This window comes from Siniperca chuatsi, linkage group LG3, assembly GCF_020085105.1.
Source record: "Siniperca chuatsi isolate FFG_IHB_CAS linkage group LG3, ASM2008510v1, whole genome shotgun sequence".
In the NCBI taxonomy this organism is placed as follows: domain Eukaryota; kingdom Metazoa; phylum Chordata; class Actinopteri; order Centrarchiformes; family Sinipercidae; genus Siniperca; species Siniperca chuatsi.
The window spans coordinates 29,448,855-29,465,712 of NC_058044.1; the positions used below are offsets into that span (position 1 = coordinate 29,448,855).

The following is a 16,858-nucleotide window of genomic DNA, read 5'->3' on the forward strand; positions in this document are numbered from 1 at the left end:
AGTTAAAAAATTGGTTTAACAGGTATCCAGATGTGAAGAATGATTTGACTGTTTCTATTTGACTGAAACTTGAGGGGTGCAATTGGTACATTTGTTTCAGTAAATTTGACTGTAAAGTAGCTTATATCCCATCATGCACTGGGCAAGAAGGCAGAAGGGGGTTGGGGCATCTGGGTTTAATCTCTTACCTGTGTAGTTCTGCCTGAGGGAGATGTTGGAGGAGGGGGGGTCTGTAGGTTAGTAAGTTATGATTTGTGAGCTGGTATTGTCAGCTGATGATAAGTTGAATAATGGTGAAAAGCTGAAAGGATTACTGGCTACTGCTAATCTGTGGCTCCTCAGCTGAGGTAAAGAGGTGGAGAAAGGCAGAAAGAGAAAGAGACTATAGTGTGTGGCTGAGCGGCTGCCCGACAGCTGTGGACCGTGCAGGCAGCTGATTTACTTTAGATTAGTCTGGACATGCGCCAACTAGGATTCAATCAGGCCATGATGAATGTGCTTTGGCGCGCTGAAGGCTAACTGCTAAACTGACTGCTAACAGTCCGGCTCACTGGCCATCAAGGAGTAACATTTTGGGGTTTCCAGAGGTCCCAGAGGTGTTTTGTTTTCAACTTGTGCCAAGGTTCTGCAGTAGAATACAAGAGACGACTGTGTTTCCTCTTTGCTTTGGATTTACTCTCTGAAAAATAAACCGTTGGGATTATAAATACGAAGGGAGATAAATCCTGTTTTTGTGCTGTCGAAGTGAGGTGATATTCAATAGAAATGGCTACATGTGAGTATTTGATGTTGTCTATGGGTTTGATTTAGCGGATGAAGAATCAAAATTTATCATGGCTACTGTACATGGCTGTGGTCATCATCAATCTTATTTTGTGATGGGGCATTTCATAGAAGAGGCTAAATCATAGAAAATCTGTCTGCATGTGCAAAGATGGATGCACTGACTAGAATAGCTTTACTCTTTCTCCTGTTGGATGAAAACAATACATACTGAATGTATACAGTGCAATACCATTTAGAGTTCATTTTCCTTCCTATTATATCACCAACATGAGCATAATGGATCAATCTAAAAAAAAAAAACATTTTATTAATGGGTTACAATGCAATAAGAGTCATAAAATTCACAGCAATAGAATCAAAGGGTAGGTGAAACATGACCTCTTAAGGCGGTTCTGTAGTTTTTCTAAAAAGCAGTACAGGACGTACCATAGCCTTCACCAAACCAGCCAGTCTGTCATATCTGAGTGCTCTCTAATTTTTGATTAGCTGTAGCAAAGGAATGAGGAGAAAGCATGTGGGCGGATACCAAGATGTTGAAATCTTTTTTTCTTAAAAGATGAGCTACCACCGTTTAGCTCACCATTTGTGAGCTGAAAGGCATTATAAAAGGTGTTTGTGAAAGTTGATAGACAGAACAAGGCTTTTTAATGTCTAGGAGAAATTGTATCTGTTCCCATGAAGTTAACAATGCTGCATTTGTTTCGTGCTAGGCTATATGTTCAATAAAATGAATTTGTGTTGTATAAATGTTGACTTTTGTGTCACAGGCATGCCTAACCACTTTTTGTTAGGTGTTCCATTTATTTAATGTTCTTCTATAATGCTACTGAACCCAGTTAGCAAACGCTTTTGTCCTTTCAACCTTTGTAGGTAATGTGGGTATGCAACCTCTGCCGTAAACAGCAGGAGATTCTCACCAAATCAGGAGAATGGTTTTCGGGGTCAGGGGTGCGGCCTGGGAGCCTGGGCACCTCCTTGAACAACCCAGGCACTGGAGGTGAGGCCCAACGGGACAGGAAGCTACTCCGCTCCAGGTCCCAAGCCCCGCCCTCCAGCACCAACACCAACGCAGGGCCGCCGAACGGGACGCAGCCGCCAGCCGGTGTCACTGCTGCCAAGGGTGCTGACACCATGCTCGGCTCCCGCTCCCAAAGTGAACCACCTAGAGAAAAGTAAGGCATCAAGATACACACATTGAACACAACGTCTGTGATATTTCATCTTTATGCTGCAGTAGTTTTTTTAGCAGATGTTTTACATGTACAGCCTGTACCTTTTTTTCATTAACATGATGGGAATCTGAGAATTGGAGAATGGGAACCATATTTTTTTCAAAACCCAGAAAGCTAGGACTGCTTGCTGTCTAAAGCTCCTGTTGTTTTTTAATCCCTGGGCTAAAAAAAAGAATAGATCTGTGTCAGTTCTAGCTTAACCAGTGGAGAAGCTAGGTCACAGGTTTTAGTCTTGAGAGGTCTTTGATTCAATCCCTTTGTTTTCATTCAGTGGGAGAGTTAGGTAAAGGTTCATCACTGTCTCATGTTGGTTAGTGGAAGTTTTAATCTGTTCATATAAAAGCGACCAAGGTTTTGCAAATATAGAAAGGAATGTTCTTAGAACATTCTTTTTCTGTACAAAAACCTCTTCTCAGCATTTTTTTTCATATTAAAACTGCTAACGTTGCTCACCTGTTGTAATGGAAAAGATGCACCTGTGTCTGTGTCTGTCCATAGACAATATGGTATATTGGTATGATGAATCCTCTTCTTGTACAGGAAAAGGCCCGTTTCCCTCCATGAACAAAATGGTAAGGGAGGCATGGGGCGTGGTAGTGGCCGGAGACCTGCTGGGAAGTTGCCGTCTCAGTCATCCCTGGATGAGCGAGTGGGGTTTGGGGAAAGAGGAGAGAGACGGTTAGGAGAAGGACGGAGGCTGGAGAAGATCCATTCTACGGACTACGAGGACGGGGAGGAGAACTTGGGTCGTTCAGAAACACACCGGAGACGCCCAGAGGATGAGGAGCAGAGGGAGCGCCAGCGTCGTGAGGAGGAGTTCCAGAATCGATACCGTAGTGATCCCAACCTGGCACGATACCCGGTGAAACCACAGAAGGAGGAGCAGGAGATGCGCATGCATGCTAAGGTGTCCAAGGTTCGCCACGAACGACGGCACAGTGATCTGGCGATCAACGAGGTCGGACTGGGGCCTGGTGAAGGAGGAGGTGGTGGAGGAGGCAGTGCAGGGGAGGTGCCTGAAAACCGTCTAGCCAGGAGGGGTGGAGGTGGGGAGAGAGACCGCAAGGCCCTCTTGGAGAACCACAGAGCCTACTCTGTGGATAGGACCGTGGGGGTTGGAGGGGGAGCTCCACCTGCCGGAGGTGGAGTGAGATCAGGACCCCAATCTGGGGGACCAGTGCCTCCAGACTGGGGCCTGAACAAAGGCCGCATAGAGCCCGGTACAACACGGACACCAAGGGACAAGGGTGGGGATAACCTGCTGAGGAAGGACTCTCAGAGCTCAGACCAGTCTGAGACTTTGCGGCCGCCCCCTCCACGGTCATACAAGAGCAAGCGCGGAGTCAACAAGAGGCAGATGTCCATCAGCAGCTCAGAGGAGGAAGGCGGCTCCACGCCCGAGTACACCAGCTGTGAGGACGTGGACATGGAAAGCGTCAGCGAGAAAGGTCAGTTAGACAGATGTGCTCACTAGCTTACTAAGCTAAATATATCCGAACTTGCATACATTGCAAGTTTGCTGTCATCCATATCCTTACACTAGACACTGAGCCTTTTAGTTATTTGTAGGTATTTGTTCAAGCTAGCTTGAAAGGCTCAGCTGTCTTTTTCTACTCACCAAAAGTTGTTAATGAGCTGCTACAGCTCTCACCTAGCTCACATGCTCATCCTTAATTTGCACATGTGATCCTCATTCTGTTCTACCTGAATCATAAAGGGCCCTAATTTAACCTTTGCATTTGTTGTATTCTCATCATTGTCAAGAGCACTTTCAGACTTTGCCTGTATCACCTACTGTATACCCAGTGTAGTGTGGGCGGGATTAGAATCACAGCAGTAATAGGTTTCATGGATATTCTAACCTGACTTGCAGCTAATACTCTAATAGATAAAAAGATCCCAGTTGAATGATTGGACAAATGATCTGATACGTTTTTTAACCTGGGAAAGAATTCTTATTCAGATGCAAGATCGTTGTAAAGATGCAATGGTCCTAAAACAGCTGAGTAAAATAAGAATGCCTCTTGCCACACTTTGTGACCATGTTTTCCTAGCCCTACCATCTAAAATAGCCTTGGTAGTAGAATTATGATAATGTGCAAAAAAAGCAGAGAGATATTGTGTGATTATTCTAATACCACCACTTCTAATTTCGGACTGTAAAACTATACGATAAGTGATAGGATGAAGCACCCACCCAGCACACAGTGCATTACTATCCCTGTGTGTCATCTACACCTCTGTGCTGTGGTTAAACCCTGCTGCTCTCAGGACAGCTCTCATTTATTTGGAGAGTCCCTGTGATTTAGGCCAGCAGATTTGTGGAATTAGGCCAGTGGCTCGCTTGCTACGTAATGCTTCACAAACAGCCAGCTGCACCAGCCAACCATGGACCACCAGCTAAAATCAAGTCTGGCTGTGGTTCCATGCTGCATGGTTACCACTGGCTTCTTGATATTTGTGTATTTTGCAGCTCACTGCTATTAGAAAAGCAATGCTAGGCTGTGCTATAAGCCACGGGAGATCGTCTAAATTCAAGAGACAGTAGATAGAGTTAGCTGTGCTCTATCAGCTTATCTCTCTCACCAGTCACAGAAAGGCCTGTTCCAGATGTTTTAATCCAGATTACTATAACTCAGGGACTGGTAATGGGTAGATGGTGTGGATTGAGATTATTAGCTGTTTTAAACACTCTTTAGCTAGCTGGGCCTCAAAACAGGATGTCTCCTTTTACTCTCATCTGTGGCATGAAGCAAGTTTTGCAGGATAATATGCAGTGTGTTTTCCTACATAGATGTATTAGGTTAAGTGAGATGGTAACACAGGGTAGTATTCTTTTTCAGTTTTTAGAAGAAATTGCATTTTATGCACTGTTGGGGTTGGTGTGAGCTGATTAAATTTTTAAGTGTAGATGTGACTGGAGTCTGTAGGCATGAGAGGCTTTGGTGTCAAGAGATGGTCTGGGTGTTACTGCAGGTTTATGAGATGTGATAAACAACCTCATGGTATGTGTCTGCAATTACAGTAAAGTGCCTCATAATTAAAGTGTAAGGGCCTCACAATTAAAAGATAGGCATCTTTGTTAGACCTTCATCAAATTAATAAATGAAACAAACATAAATGTCATATTTCCATCATATTTCCACATTTAGTTTGTTTGCAGTTTGACTTGCACTCTTTTAATTACGTGATCTCATTGCGCCCTCATTAGCACCACTAATTGTTTAGCTCAATGCGCCCAACTCCTAACATTTGCATAACATAAAGAAGGAAACATATTTTGCTTGCAAATATTCTGGAAATTTGTATAAATGTGTGCTAAATTTTGATGGAAACTTGGCTATAGACATATTATCACCTTTTAAGTTGGTATTGCAAACTTGTTGGTAAATTTTGGCAAATCCAGGTCCAATATTCACTCTCTTTTAGCTCTGTTTTTGGTCTCTACCAACGCCTAAGGTAAATATCTGGCTCTTTAGCTACTAAATGCTCCAGTATGTTCACCAGCTAGTCCCTAACTGTGTCCGTCTGCTGTTTGCTGGTGAGCAGGCAGTGTACAGTGGGTTCATAGGGCTTTTTTGCTGAAAACAGATGTCTGCTGCGGCCGAATTGTGAGAGCGGTGAGAGTGAACCAAAACGTTAAAGTTGTGGGCCAGACAGGTAAACAATGGGCTGAAACTCAGATCCGCAGATTAAGGTGATAATTCTCTGTAGGTTCATCACTATAAGCAACACATTGTCACATTGTTTTACATTACTTGTAGGTGTTTGTCCTGCAAATGCCTGTCAAACAGGTAAACATAAGCTTCATTAGTTTTAAGCTATAAATCAGGTAGATGAGATTTCAGTAGAATGGACTGTTTGCACATTTAACAGGATTATAATCACTGATTTAGTGGTTAATATAAAAAGCTTAGTGGCTCCACTCCCACTAGTGATCATCATAAGGTAATTACATTAGGAGTAAAGAGCCCAGTGCCATTTATTTTCTTGAAAACAACCTCATAGTAAAATATATATACTAGTATGAATGACATTACAATTAAGTATGACATTATAATGAAGTTTATAGACCTATGAAACAGTCTGTCAGCTATACTTGACAAGTAAAGAAGTTGTAAAATAGATGGAACACAAGCATTGTGGCAATGCGTGCACATAACTTGGATTACAAACTCAGATTTTTTTTTTCAACAGTCATCACAAAACAGACATGATGTATAAGAGGAAGTTATTATGTAATTTTCCTTCAGAAATTAGTTGATTATATGTTCCAAGAATCCTCTTAGCAGGATTATTGTAAGCAGTGTTTACTTTGTGGTTTCCAATTCTGCCCAATAAATTGCATCCCACCAGATACACAGGTGTATCTCCTAGACTGAGGCTTTAATGACACAGCAGCTTTGACTATGTGAAGTAAAATGGAAGCAGGGAGTGATTCAAGGTAATTGGGTTACTTCCTTAGCGTAAAGAAGAACACCACGGAGATAACGGTGCTGAGGAAATGAAAGGGAAAGTCTGCTGTTGGGATGACACTGCGTCCCATAGCGCTGCACTTTCGCCTGAGAATAAGCATGAATATGAACTTGTTGTATTATACTGTAATGTATGTGTTGGTGCAGAGAGCATTAGCAGTGATGTGGAAAGAGATTTTCTTTTCCAGTTAAGAAAAGTGAGTCACTGCTCAATCATAAGGCATATGTTTTAATCGTTATATATTGTAATATGGCCCGTTGTCTTATTGGTGAATTTGTTTTCTGTCCTTTTTACAATGTAGAATATCAGTGCAAATGTGAAAAAGGAACTTTAACTGCTTTAACTGTGATGCCAAATTCTGGTATTTAGATTTTTATACAGAGAATTGTTCTAGATGGGTGCAAAGAAACAAAAAACATAATTTACTCGATAGATAAAAGTTATTACAAACCACGTAAAATCAAAAGATGGTGTAGAGTTTCTACCTCGCGGAGTCCTGCTCAGCTGCAGTGCTCTCAGTTTACTGATTAAAACAGTAGCTTCATTTATACAGTGTATATTCCATTATAGAAATAATTAAAGAGGCATTGTAAGGCCAAATTACTCTCATTAACAAAACAGGCACTGTTTTCTACAACAGTGAGATTCTTTCTCTCTCACTCACACACACACACACACACACACACACACACACACACACACACACACATTCAAAATGACAAAAAATAGCTGCTGCAACTATATGCACAAGAATGTAAAAGTAGCTACATTATTAGTAGAGTTGCATGTTCTCATGCAAGAGACGCTATGGTATTTGCCCCTATTTTTTCCACCATAAGCACAAACAATATAAAAAATAACATTATAAGTTTCTCTATAAATGTACATGTACATTTATTTTGGTAACATGATGGCACACAGTTACAGTTACATAAAGGGTTATATAGTTAAACAGCAAAATTATGCAGCACACAAAACACATTACTGAGTGACTGTGAATACATTTGACATGCTATGTGATCTATTGCATGTCATAGCATTAAACTAGCCAGGGCTGCTAAGTTGATCTATTCATCTATCTTACCAGTACATGGATAGCACCTGACATGGGGCTGTCAGCCTACTGGTTTGTGTACAGACTGGGATCTACCAGCTCTTGCTGTGGTCATCGAGTGTGTTTATAGTAATTATCAGCGCTTTTAAAATAAAACCAGTCCAGTGGTACAGATCTTTGTTGTTTCACTGTCACATACAGTATATTCCTTAGTCTGATAGTCAGGGTAAGGTCATAATTTGTTAAATCTCAGGCCTGGCCCTGGATTTGTACAGTCTTTGGATCTGCTGGTACAAGCCTTTCAGTTGTGGCAATTCAAATCTATGACTTATGCAGCATCAACTTTGAGTTTTTATGATCTTCACATGTTGAATAGTCCGTTTGATGATAGGAGAACATCTCAGTCGTTGGACATTATTAACATTATGCCTGTTTAGCCTATCATATTCCATAACAGGCATATCTCCGCTGATTTCTAACTATCTTTTTATAAACTGTTTTTTCTTTCTTTACTCCCTCTGTGATGTACCCTGCAATGTTGTGTGAAGGCAGGATTATAAATTAAGCTTGATTTGACTTGATATTTTTGTTAGCATAGCTCCCTAGCATGATTAATGCATGTAGTTAAGTTAGGTTGAACTGAACTCACCACATCTGGTTGAAATGAACGAAAACTAATTTGTAAATTGTGTTAAATGACACTAAAGATGTACAAAAAAATGACGCCTAATTAGCACATGCTGTTATTTAGGTAGTTTGTTGAGACCATGTGGTGAAAGTCAGCATCAAACAGGTTGATGGGAGTTCAAGCTCTTGATGTAGATGTTGGAGGGATTTTGTCGAATTTGTTCATTTTAGTGACTGCAATTGGTAAAATAGCAGATGGAGCGGAAGAGGAGGACAGGCTCTATGAAACACACACACACACTGTTTATCAAAAACGATACTCTTAATACCTGCAGAGCTGATGCTTTGATGTAGCGTCAGTTAGAAGAACAGCCCTGATTTTGTAATCTGCCCAGCATGTTCATCCTCCAAAACCAAAAACACCTACTCAGCAGTTCAAACTGTGGAGTCAGCATTTATCCTCTCAAGCATTCTCAGTGGATTTTCAGATTTCAGATTAGCAGCACTGGAGTCATATCTACTCAGACTTTTTTACTTTTTCTGATCTCCATCACCCATGCTCTTATTGACTAACCTGTCAGAGCAGACATTTTCCATTTGATTCCCATTGATTATTACTAAAAATGTCTTTGACAAACAGTGGTGCATGTGTTGCATGTTTTTTTTGTTATCTCCCTTCTTGCTCTCTTTTGCCAGAAACTTCAGCTGAATCATTTATCTTGCTCTGTGCCAGGCTCGAACATTTCACTTACCTTGAAACCTTGAGGTTCCTCAAAGTCCTTTAAATCCCCATCTGATGTCATCTTGCTGTTGTTTTTTTCCTGTGGTGGAAAAGTGGCCATGAATCTTGCAGGCTGCTCTGGTCTGATGCTGGGCCAGTTAGTCCTTCTACACTAGCCGACCATCTGTCAGTGTTAATGAGAGCTGGGATACTCTGACAGTCACTGGTGTCTTTGTCCCTGGCCAGGCTCTAGCATGAGTTTTGGACAGGCCATAGTGAATCAGTCTGATTATGAATGAAGTTAGGCTTTTTAGCTCTGGTTCTGTAATGACATTTTTATTGGCTTTTGTCAATAACATTATTATATACATATATATGTATATATATATATATGTCTTTGTGGTTCTTTTTCTTTCTATATAGCATGCAGTATCCAAAAGATGCATAGCATTTTAAGGAGGTATATTCCAAACATGGAGATGGAAGAGATGATATTTTTAACTGCGACCAGCAGCTCTATAGCTCAGTCGGTCGGCTGGTTGGTCTACAAAAATGTCCCCACCCTTTGGCGGCCACAGTTTTCGCCCTAGGAGGCTGAAAATTTGGCATGGAGGTCAAGTGTGTGTGTGTGAAGGTGTGTGTAGCGTTCATGCCAATTGGCTAAAAGGAGTCGTGGCAATGGGAGTGGCCTATCACAAAAAGGCGCATAACTTCCAAATGGATTCACAGACTTGCACAAGATTTTTTGTAAAGGTTGGCCAGGAGCGAAAGGACAGCTGATTAACCGTTCATGCCAACTGGTAAAAAGGGGGTGTGGCAGTGGGAGTGGCCTATAACAAAAAGGCACATCACTTCTAAACGGATTCACGTCACATGACCAAACTTTGTCGAAAAGCAGACATACACGTAAACGCACACACCATTTTGCCACATCCCCATTCATAACTCATGAACTGGTCGTAAACGCTTGTGGGAGGAATCATTGGATTAAGCAGAGTTCCTTTTATATTGGTGATGATTTGCCCTGCCCCTGCAATTTAGCCACGCCCCTTTTCATAACTCATAAACCGTTTGTCGTACACTCTTGTAAGGTTGTGTGTGTGTGAATGCATGAACGCGTGGATGCATTCACGTACGTGGTGGCAGCTATTGCGAATTCGCGCTTGTGTTCTTGTGTGCATGTGTTCATAACATCAGGGGACTTTATAAATACATTTTATGAATGATTTGTGTATTGTGCATTTTCAACTTGCATATAATTATTGCATTAGGTGGTGCGCTGGGCAATCAAGCAGACAATCAACAAAAAACATAACCCCCTTCTACTATCCATCCCCCTCCGAAGAAAAAGTACAGGATTTGAAAAAGTACAAATATAAAAATGGAGGGCAAAATTAAATAAACAAAAAGTCTGTCATTTAAATTGATGGATCAAGAGGCCACTTAAAAACAAACTTGGTTATTTTCAAGTAAGAAGTCTTTCACAGTCAGTATATTATCTTTCCATTAACCAACAATGGTAGAAGCATAACATCCAGTAAACAGTTGAGCAAGTATTTTAGCCCTGATGGAGGATTAAGGAGATGAAATCTTTCAATTTGTCAAGCGGGACATGGTCCATACATGGTTCCTGCCAAAAGGAATATACCTTCAGGCATTCCCATACTATGTTTATGAATGACCAGTGTGTCAGGTGGTGAAGATGTATAATAAGGATGGGAAGATAAACCCATAAGAGGTCTTACTCGACAATGACAACGTGAGGCCCTGACAACATTAGCGCAAACTCAAAATCAGTCAAAAACTGTCAAAATCTCTTTTGCATTTAACTGAAACATATATTTTCCCCAGTCTTTCATACCTGGAATTGAAACCATAGAGTATGATATACATTTACTGTACATAAATGATCCATTTCTCCTGGGTACTGACAGAGGCCAAGTAACTTATTTCCTCTCTCTTTCTCTTTCTCCATGTAGGTGACTGGGACTGTCATTCTCTAGATCCTGCAGTGTGGCATGTAAGTTTCTGCAAAACATGACAGATTCAGAGCGTCAATGTGCAGCCTCTGCCATGACTACTTACAGCAACTCACATACACCTGCATGCACTCACATGCAAACAGACACACACACATTCTTAAGTGTATTAATACAAATAGAATCAAAACAATACTGTTTACATACAATTACATATAATGAACCAAGGAAATTGACTTTTTTTTATCAAAGTCTACTCAGTAGCATTATCACACCTCACCCTCCTTACCGCTGTCTCACAATTTCCTTCCCTCCTCTCTGTTTTTCCTCCATTCTTCCCTACCCTCCTTCACAATTCACAATCCCCGATAACTCCCCTCATAACTCTTCCTGTAGCATCCAGTTACATGGCAGCCATCCAAAGAGGGTGACCACCTAATTGGACGCATCACGCTAAGCAAGAGGTCAGCCATGCCCCGTGAGGCTGGCTCCCTCCTCGGCCTAAAAGTAAGCAGGGAATCACTCACATTCAGACCTGGATCACGCCTAGCTTGTAAATAATTTGTTAGTGTTTGTTTTAACTTCAGCTGGGTGCTCAATGAGTTCAAACTGGAAATAGTAATGTTTTGTAACTCCTGTGAAAGCTGCGAGCAATTACTGAATCCTGCACAGAACAGGAAAAGGCCATTGACTCTGCCAACGTGAACGTCTGTTTCTTTCCATTCTCCTTTCTCTCCTTTGTGTGCAGGTGGTAGGAGGGAAGATGACAGAGACAGGGAGACTTGGGGCCTTCATCACCAAAGTCAAGAAAGGCAGCCTGGCAGATGTTGTGGGACACCTACGTGCAGGTGTGAATCCCTAGAACATATTGTTTCTGTGCAGGAGCTACTGCACTTTGTACTTGGTTGATAATGGTTAGATCGAGAAGCTGACTTTTTAATGTGTTTTTGCCAAGAAATCAGCATGTATATCCTCAATGTTTGTTTTTGATCCCCTACATTAGTGTGTAATTTGATTGGTGCAACATCTGTGTGGGGGCGGACACAAAAAAATTGTTCATTTCCAACTGACGCAGTTAACCAGCTGTGGACCGACGTTGTTAACCATTGTTTGTTTGTTAATCTGTGTTTGAGCACTCCCTAAGTTACTGCGTGTCGTCATTCGTATCGCGTGTTACACAGTCGGTTACAGAACTACCTGTTGCTGTGAGTTTTGACATTCAGGTCATTTGCGATCATCACATCAAGGCCCATGAGCGAGAGACAGCTAACGCTTGCTAGATACCCCTCCTTTGTATGATGTGGGATGTGTCCTGGAGTTGCAGATGACTCAGCAGGTGTTGAAATAACATGAACAAAAAGTATCGTCTAGTGTGAATCAGTGCTAACATTAGCAAGCTAGGCTAACTAGCTTCCACTTTCCAAGTGGAGCTATGTAGCCTAGCTTGTTAGCTTCCACTTTCCAAGTGGAGCTATGTAGCCTAGCTTGTTAGCTTCCACTTTCCAAGTGGAGCTATGTAGCCTAGCTTGTTAGCTTCCACTTTCCAAGTGAAATACGATGGGTCCTTACAAATGCTTAAATTGCTTTCGATTGAAAGCCAACAGAACGTGGTTTTGTTGAAAAAGCATCTTGCATCGATATCTGTAGGCTAAACACAGTATGACATTCTCCAGACAGTAGTGCACCATTGACATCAATGTCAGCTGCGAAAGGAAACACCTACTCAGGCTTGAAACTTAGAAGCTATTCATTTCCACAAATATGTTCAAATAAGAGTTTTATCCTCTTTTGAAATATTTCCTCACACCAAAAGTGAGGAGAACTCAAATTTCAGTATAACTTTAGATGTACAATTCCCTGTTAGTACGTTGCTTTTTAAAATCAAATGTATTGTGAGATGAGCTTCAGGCTGGATCACCATTGTGTATATTGGCCATCTTGGTTCCAGGTGACGAGGTGCTGCAGTGGAATGGGAAGTCGTTGCCAGGAGCAACTAAGAAAGAAGTGTACAACATTATCCTTGAATCCAAGGCTGAACCTCAAGTGGAAATAGTTGTTTCAAGACCTATAGGGTAAGATTAACATTATTAATATGTAATCATTATCATTAATGTACTTGAGTGATGGCATTGATTTTTTTTTTTCTGACAGACACTTTTGATATGTCTCCTTCCTTTATCTAAAAGCTCTATCCACCGAATTATGTCCAAAAACTTCTTGAGAAAAGTGTATAGAGCATATCAGTAAGTAGTGTTGATTTAATGGGTGGAGCCCCTTCCCCTTATGCCTTTCCTGAAATCCTAAAATCCAAGAGAAAATAACTTTTTCCAGCTACCCTCTTCTCCTCTACTAGCCTACCCACCATGTATAATATGTACATGTGTATTTGACTGACTGCTTGCTCTTCTTCTACCATGCAACTGTTGGTTGACATGAGTCTTTGACTCATTCATTTTTGAAAAATGAATGCACACTAAAGTCCTGGCTGTGTCTTTACATCAAGATACTTGATGTAAATTCCGTACATTTGAAGTTGAAGAGTTCACTGACTCGCTTTTGTTTTTTTACAGAGATATCCCAAGAATCCCAGAGTCATCCCACCCTCCTCTAGAATCCAGTAAGTATTTATATGAGCAGCTTTATTGGCTATATATATATTATTACCATTGTTTACTGCTTATGTAAGTAGCTTCTGGAGATAAATTACACTCTTTATACTTCAAATTGTGCTCTAATTCCAAATTTTTTAGTTGATTGTGGTTTATAACAACAACTGTTGCTCTCTTTAATAGCAGGCTCCAGTTCCTTTGAGTCGCAAAAGATGGATCGTCCCTCTATATCAGTGATGTCCCCTACCAGCCCCGGGACCCTCCGAGACCTTCCTCTGGTACTGCCTGGACAGCTCTCTGTGAGTATCTGAAAGCGGAGGGACAGAGGTATGTGGTTCAGGTGAATGGATGTAGATGTGGACAGAGGCTAACTGTCGTCACACATTTTTTCAGGTGAAGCTGTGGTACGACAAAGTGGGCCATCAGTTGATCGTCAACGTCCTTCAAGCCATAGACCTGCCCCCCCGACCAGATGGACGACCTCGGAACCCCTATGTCAAGATGTACTTCCTGCCTGATAGGAGGTAAGGTCTTTGTATTCATTATTTTATTTTGTAAGTCCATCTCACAAGTACAGTCCATCAGTAATTACCTGCAAGACAAAAGAGCATCACACCAGCAGTAAGGCATATTATCAAAGGAATATCAGCTTAATCTTATAGTTTTAATTTGCAGCATGAAGAATTTCAACGTTTAATTGAACGTAGAGCATTTAATGCCATCAATTTGCCATCGTCCACCCTTGTTATTTTAAAGGAAGACTGTCTTTTAAAGTCTTGCTCAGAAACATGCTTTCCCCTTGTAATCTAAACTACGTGTGTTCACGCCTTTGTTCTAGTGATAAGAGTAAACGGCGGACCAAAACAGTGAAGAAGAGCGCTGAGCCCAAGTGGAACCAGACCTTCATATATTCCCACGTCCACCGGCGGGACTTCAGAGAACGCATGCTAGAGATCACAGTCTGGGACCAGCCCAGAGTCCAGGAGGAGGAGAGTGAATTCCTGGGAGAGGTGACGAGGTTTTTTAAGTAGATATTTTTGTCATTTTCTGCTTTTATTAGAGAGGTGATAATTGAGAGGGATGTTGCTGGGATGATGCAATTACATGATCAGCGCCGTAAACCTCGAGGTCACCCTTACATCAAATAGAAAATTCCACTTCATTTCCTACACTTTTCTACACATTTTCCCTGCATTTCAGATCTTTCTCAAATGCATTTGACACAGTTGTAAATCTTGGGCTGTTGACTACAATTTACAATATAGCCATTGGGGTGTGAACAATGATTGTCCACACAACATAAGTTTTCATACACCAATTAAAGAATTGGGTCCCAACCTAGCGGTCGGCGGGGTCGTGAGATGACTAATGGGATAGGAAAGAAGAAATGATCTTTCTGCTACATAAAATTAGATTTAAAGGGATAGTTTGGGTTTTTTGAAGTGGGGTTGTATGAGGTACTTATCCACAGTCAGTGTATTACCTACAGTAGATAGTGGTCGGCACACCCTCAGTTTGGAGAAGCAGAGAGTTGTACCCAGTAGACGATTTGTTCATTTTTAACAAGGGGGAGATGGTCCAATGGGAGGATTGTTCAATTTTGACTGAGTGTTAATATTTTACCGGGCGCAGCTTTTCTGGCCTTTACGGCACTGGTTTAGTGGCCAGTGAGTCAAGTCAGTGAGTGAGGTACGCACAGGGAGAGCAGAGAGGAGAAATAATTTCACATGGCGTGCTCTAAAAAGAGAAAAGTAGACAGCGGAAACAGAGCTTTTAATCAAGAATGGACAGACTCTTACATGTTCAGTCTTCCCACAGGCAGTTCAAAACCAGGACGTCTAATATGTTCCGAGACCGTGGCGATCATTAAAAGTGGCAATGTGAAGCACCACTCTGAGACAAAGCACAGAGCATCTTTTGAGCAGGTTAACAAGGGAGACGGATTTTGGTCATTTTGCTAACAAGGTTGTACCGGTACAGATGCTAAGCAATGCATTACTGTGCACAGGGTCAGCAGCAAAACATGTTTTAGCCTCCTAAAAGAAGGCCCACCTAAAAAATTAGTTTAAGTGTATGCTATATTTTGAATATTTTCAGCGTTTTACTTTACCGTAGAACTTCTGTATTCCTATGCAAAAGCGCAACTGTGCCACACACTGTATAAAGCTGCCGGAGTTCAACAGTTGAGAAAATGTAGTGCCAAAGGAAAGGGCTGTCTGATGGCAAGGTAAGGTGCTGAAAATATCTGAATATGGCGTAGACTTGAACTGATATTGATTTGTTTAGGTGGGCCTTCTTTTAGGTGGCTATAATATGTTCTGCTGCTGACCTCTGTAGAACTCTCTGCTTCTCCAAACTTGTACTTCATACAATCCCACTTCAAAAAACCCAGACTAGCCCTTTAAATTTTCAGTTCATTTTCAATATTAACTCCTCAGGCTTCCAAAATTATTCAAATTAAATACTCAAAAAAGGGGAAATCACTTCTTGGTTGAACATTTGTGACTTCTGATGAGGGGTTGCAGGTTGGCACCTCTTTATGTTAACAAGCCAAAAAGGTTGGGAATTTCTGCGTTGAAGATCCCCGGGATTGAAGAAACACCACCCCAGATGCCCAAACACTCCTCTGTTTTGCTCACTCATCTGCCTCTTCCACCCTTTTCCCTCTCTGTCCTCTCTCAGATCCTGATAGAGTTGGAGACGGCCTTGCTGGATGACATTCCTCATTGGTACAAACTCCAGACACATGATGTGTCCTCTATACCTCTGCCCCAGCCCTCCCCATACCTCCCACGTAGACACGTCCATGGAGACAGCCCCAGCAAGAAGCTACAGAGTATGTCTTTATACTGTATTTTTACAGGCTATGTGTATATAAATATGTGTGTGTGTGTATGTATGATTTAATTCCTGCTTTATGAACCTACAGGGTGTCTGAGGTGTGGTGGTTAACCTTTCCTTTACTGAGCTTTCTCTTTTGTGTCTCTCAGTGTGGGAGACTGACAACAGAATCTCTCAGCCTTACCCTGTCCTGTATGTGTGTGTGTTGTGTTTTGTGTGTGTGTGTGTGCGTGTGCAGGGTCTCATCGCATCATTGACACAGAGTTTGATGATGGTTTGATGGTAGTGACTAAAGGTGGGTGGGGGTCATGGTTACCGAGCATTTCCTTGTATTAGCCTGTAGGCGTCCAGCACTGGGTGAGAGAGCGTCTTCTTTGCATCCTCCCTCCATCTGTTTCTCCCAAACCTCCCAGCCTCCTTTTGGCTCCACTGTATGTTTTAGAACAAATTGCACCCAAATTAAAGTAATTAATCTTTGCTGTATTAGCAAAAGGCATTCATCATATTGAAGATTTTGAATTGCAGTGTTGTAG

The 16,858-nt window shown here is 41.6% G+C and overlaps 1 protein-coding gene across 27 annotated transcripts in view; it reads left to right on the plus strand.

The window, feature by feature from the left end:
• Nucleotides 1–16,858, plus strand: part of rims1b (regulating synaptic membrane exocytosis 1b) — a 77,729-nt gene that overhangs the window by 32,707 nt on the left and 28,164 nt on the right. For 21 of the 27 annotated variants that reach the window (XM_044190406.1, XM_044190418.1, XM_044190416.1 and 18 more), the window contains 12 exons: nt 1,657–1,958; nt 2,559–3,466; nt 10,876–10,916; nt 11,272–11,382; nt 11,624–11,723; nt 12,824–12,947; nt 13,446–13,492; nt 13,668–13,783; nt 13,878–14,008; nt 14,323–14,494; nt 16,167–16,320; nt 16,564–16,620. In XM_044190406.1, coding sequence (XP_044046341.1) covers nt 1,657–1,958; nt 2,559–3,466; nt 10,876–10,916; nt 11,272–11,382; nt 11,624–11,723; nt 12,824–12,947; nt 13,446–13,492; nt 13,668–13,783; nt 13,878–14,008; nt 14,323–14,494; nt 16,167–16,320; nt 16,564–16,620 — 2,263 coding nt within the window. Of the gene's footprint in view, nt 1–218; nt 237–379; nt 776–1,656; nt 1,959–2,558; nt 3,467–10,875; nt 10,917–11,271; nt 11,383–11,623; nt 11,724–12,823; nt 12,948–13,445; nt 13,493–13,667; nt 13,784–13,877; nt 14,009–14,322; nt 14,495–16,166; nt 16,321–16,563; nt 16,621–16,858 lie in introns of those variants that run through there. The other 6 variants (XM_044190407.1, XM_044190435.1, XM_044190430.1 and 3 more) reach the window with 5 other exon arrangements.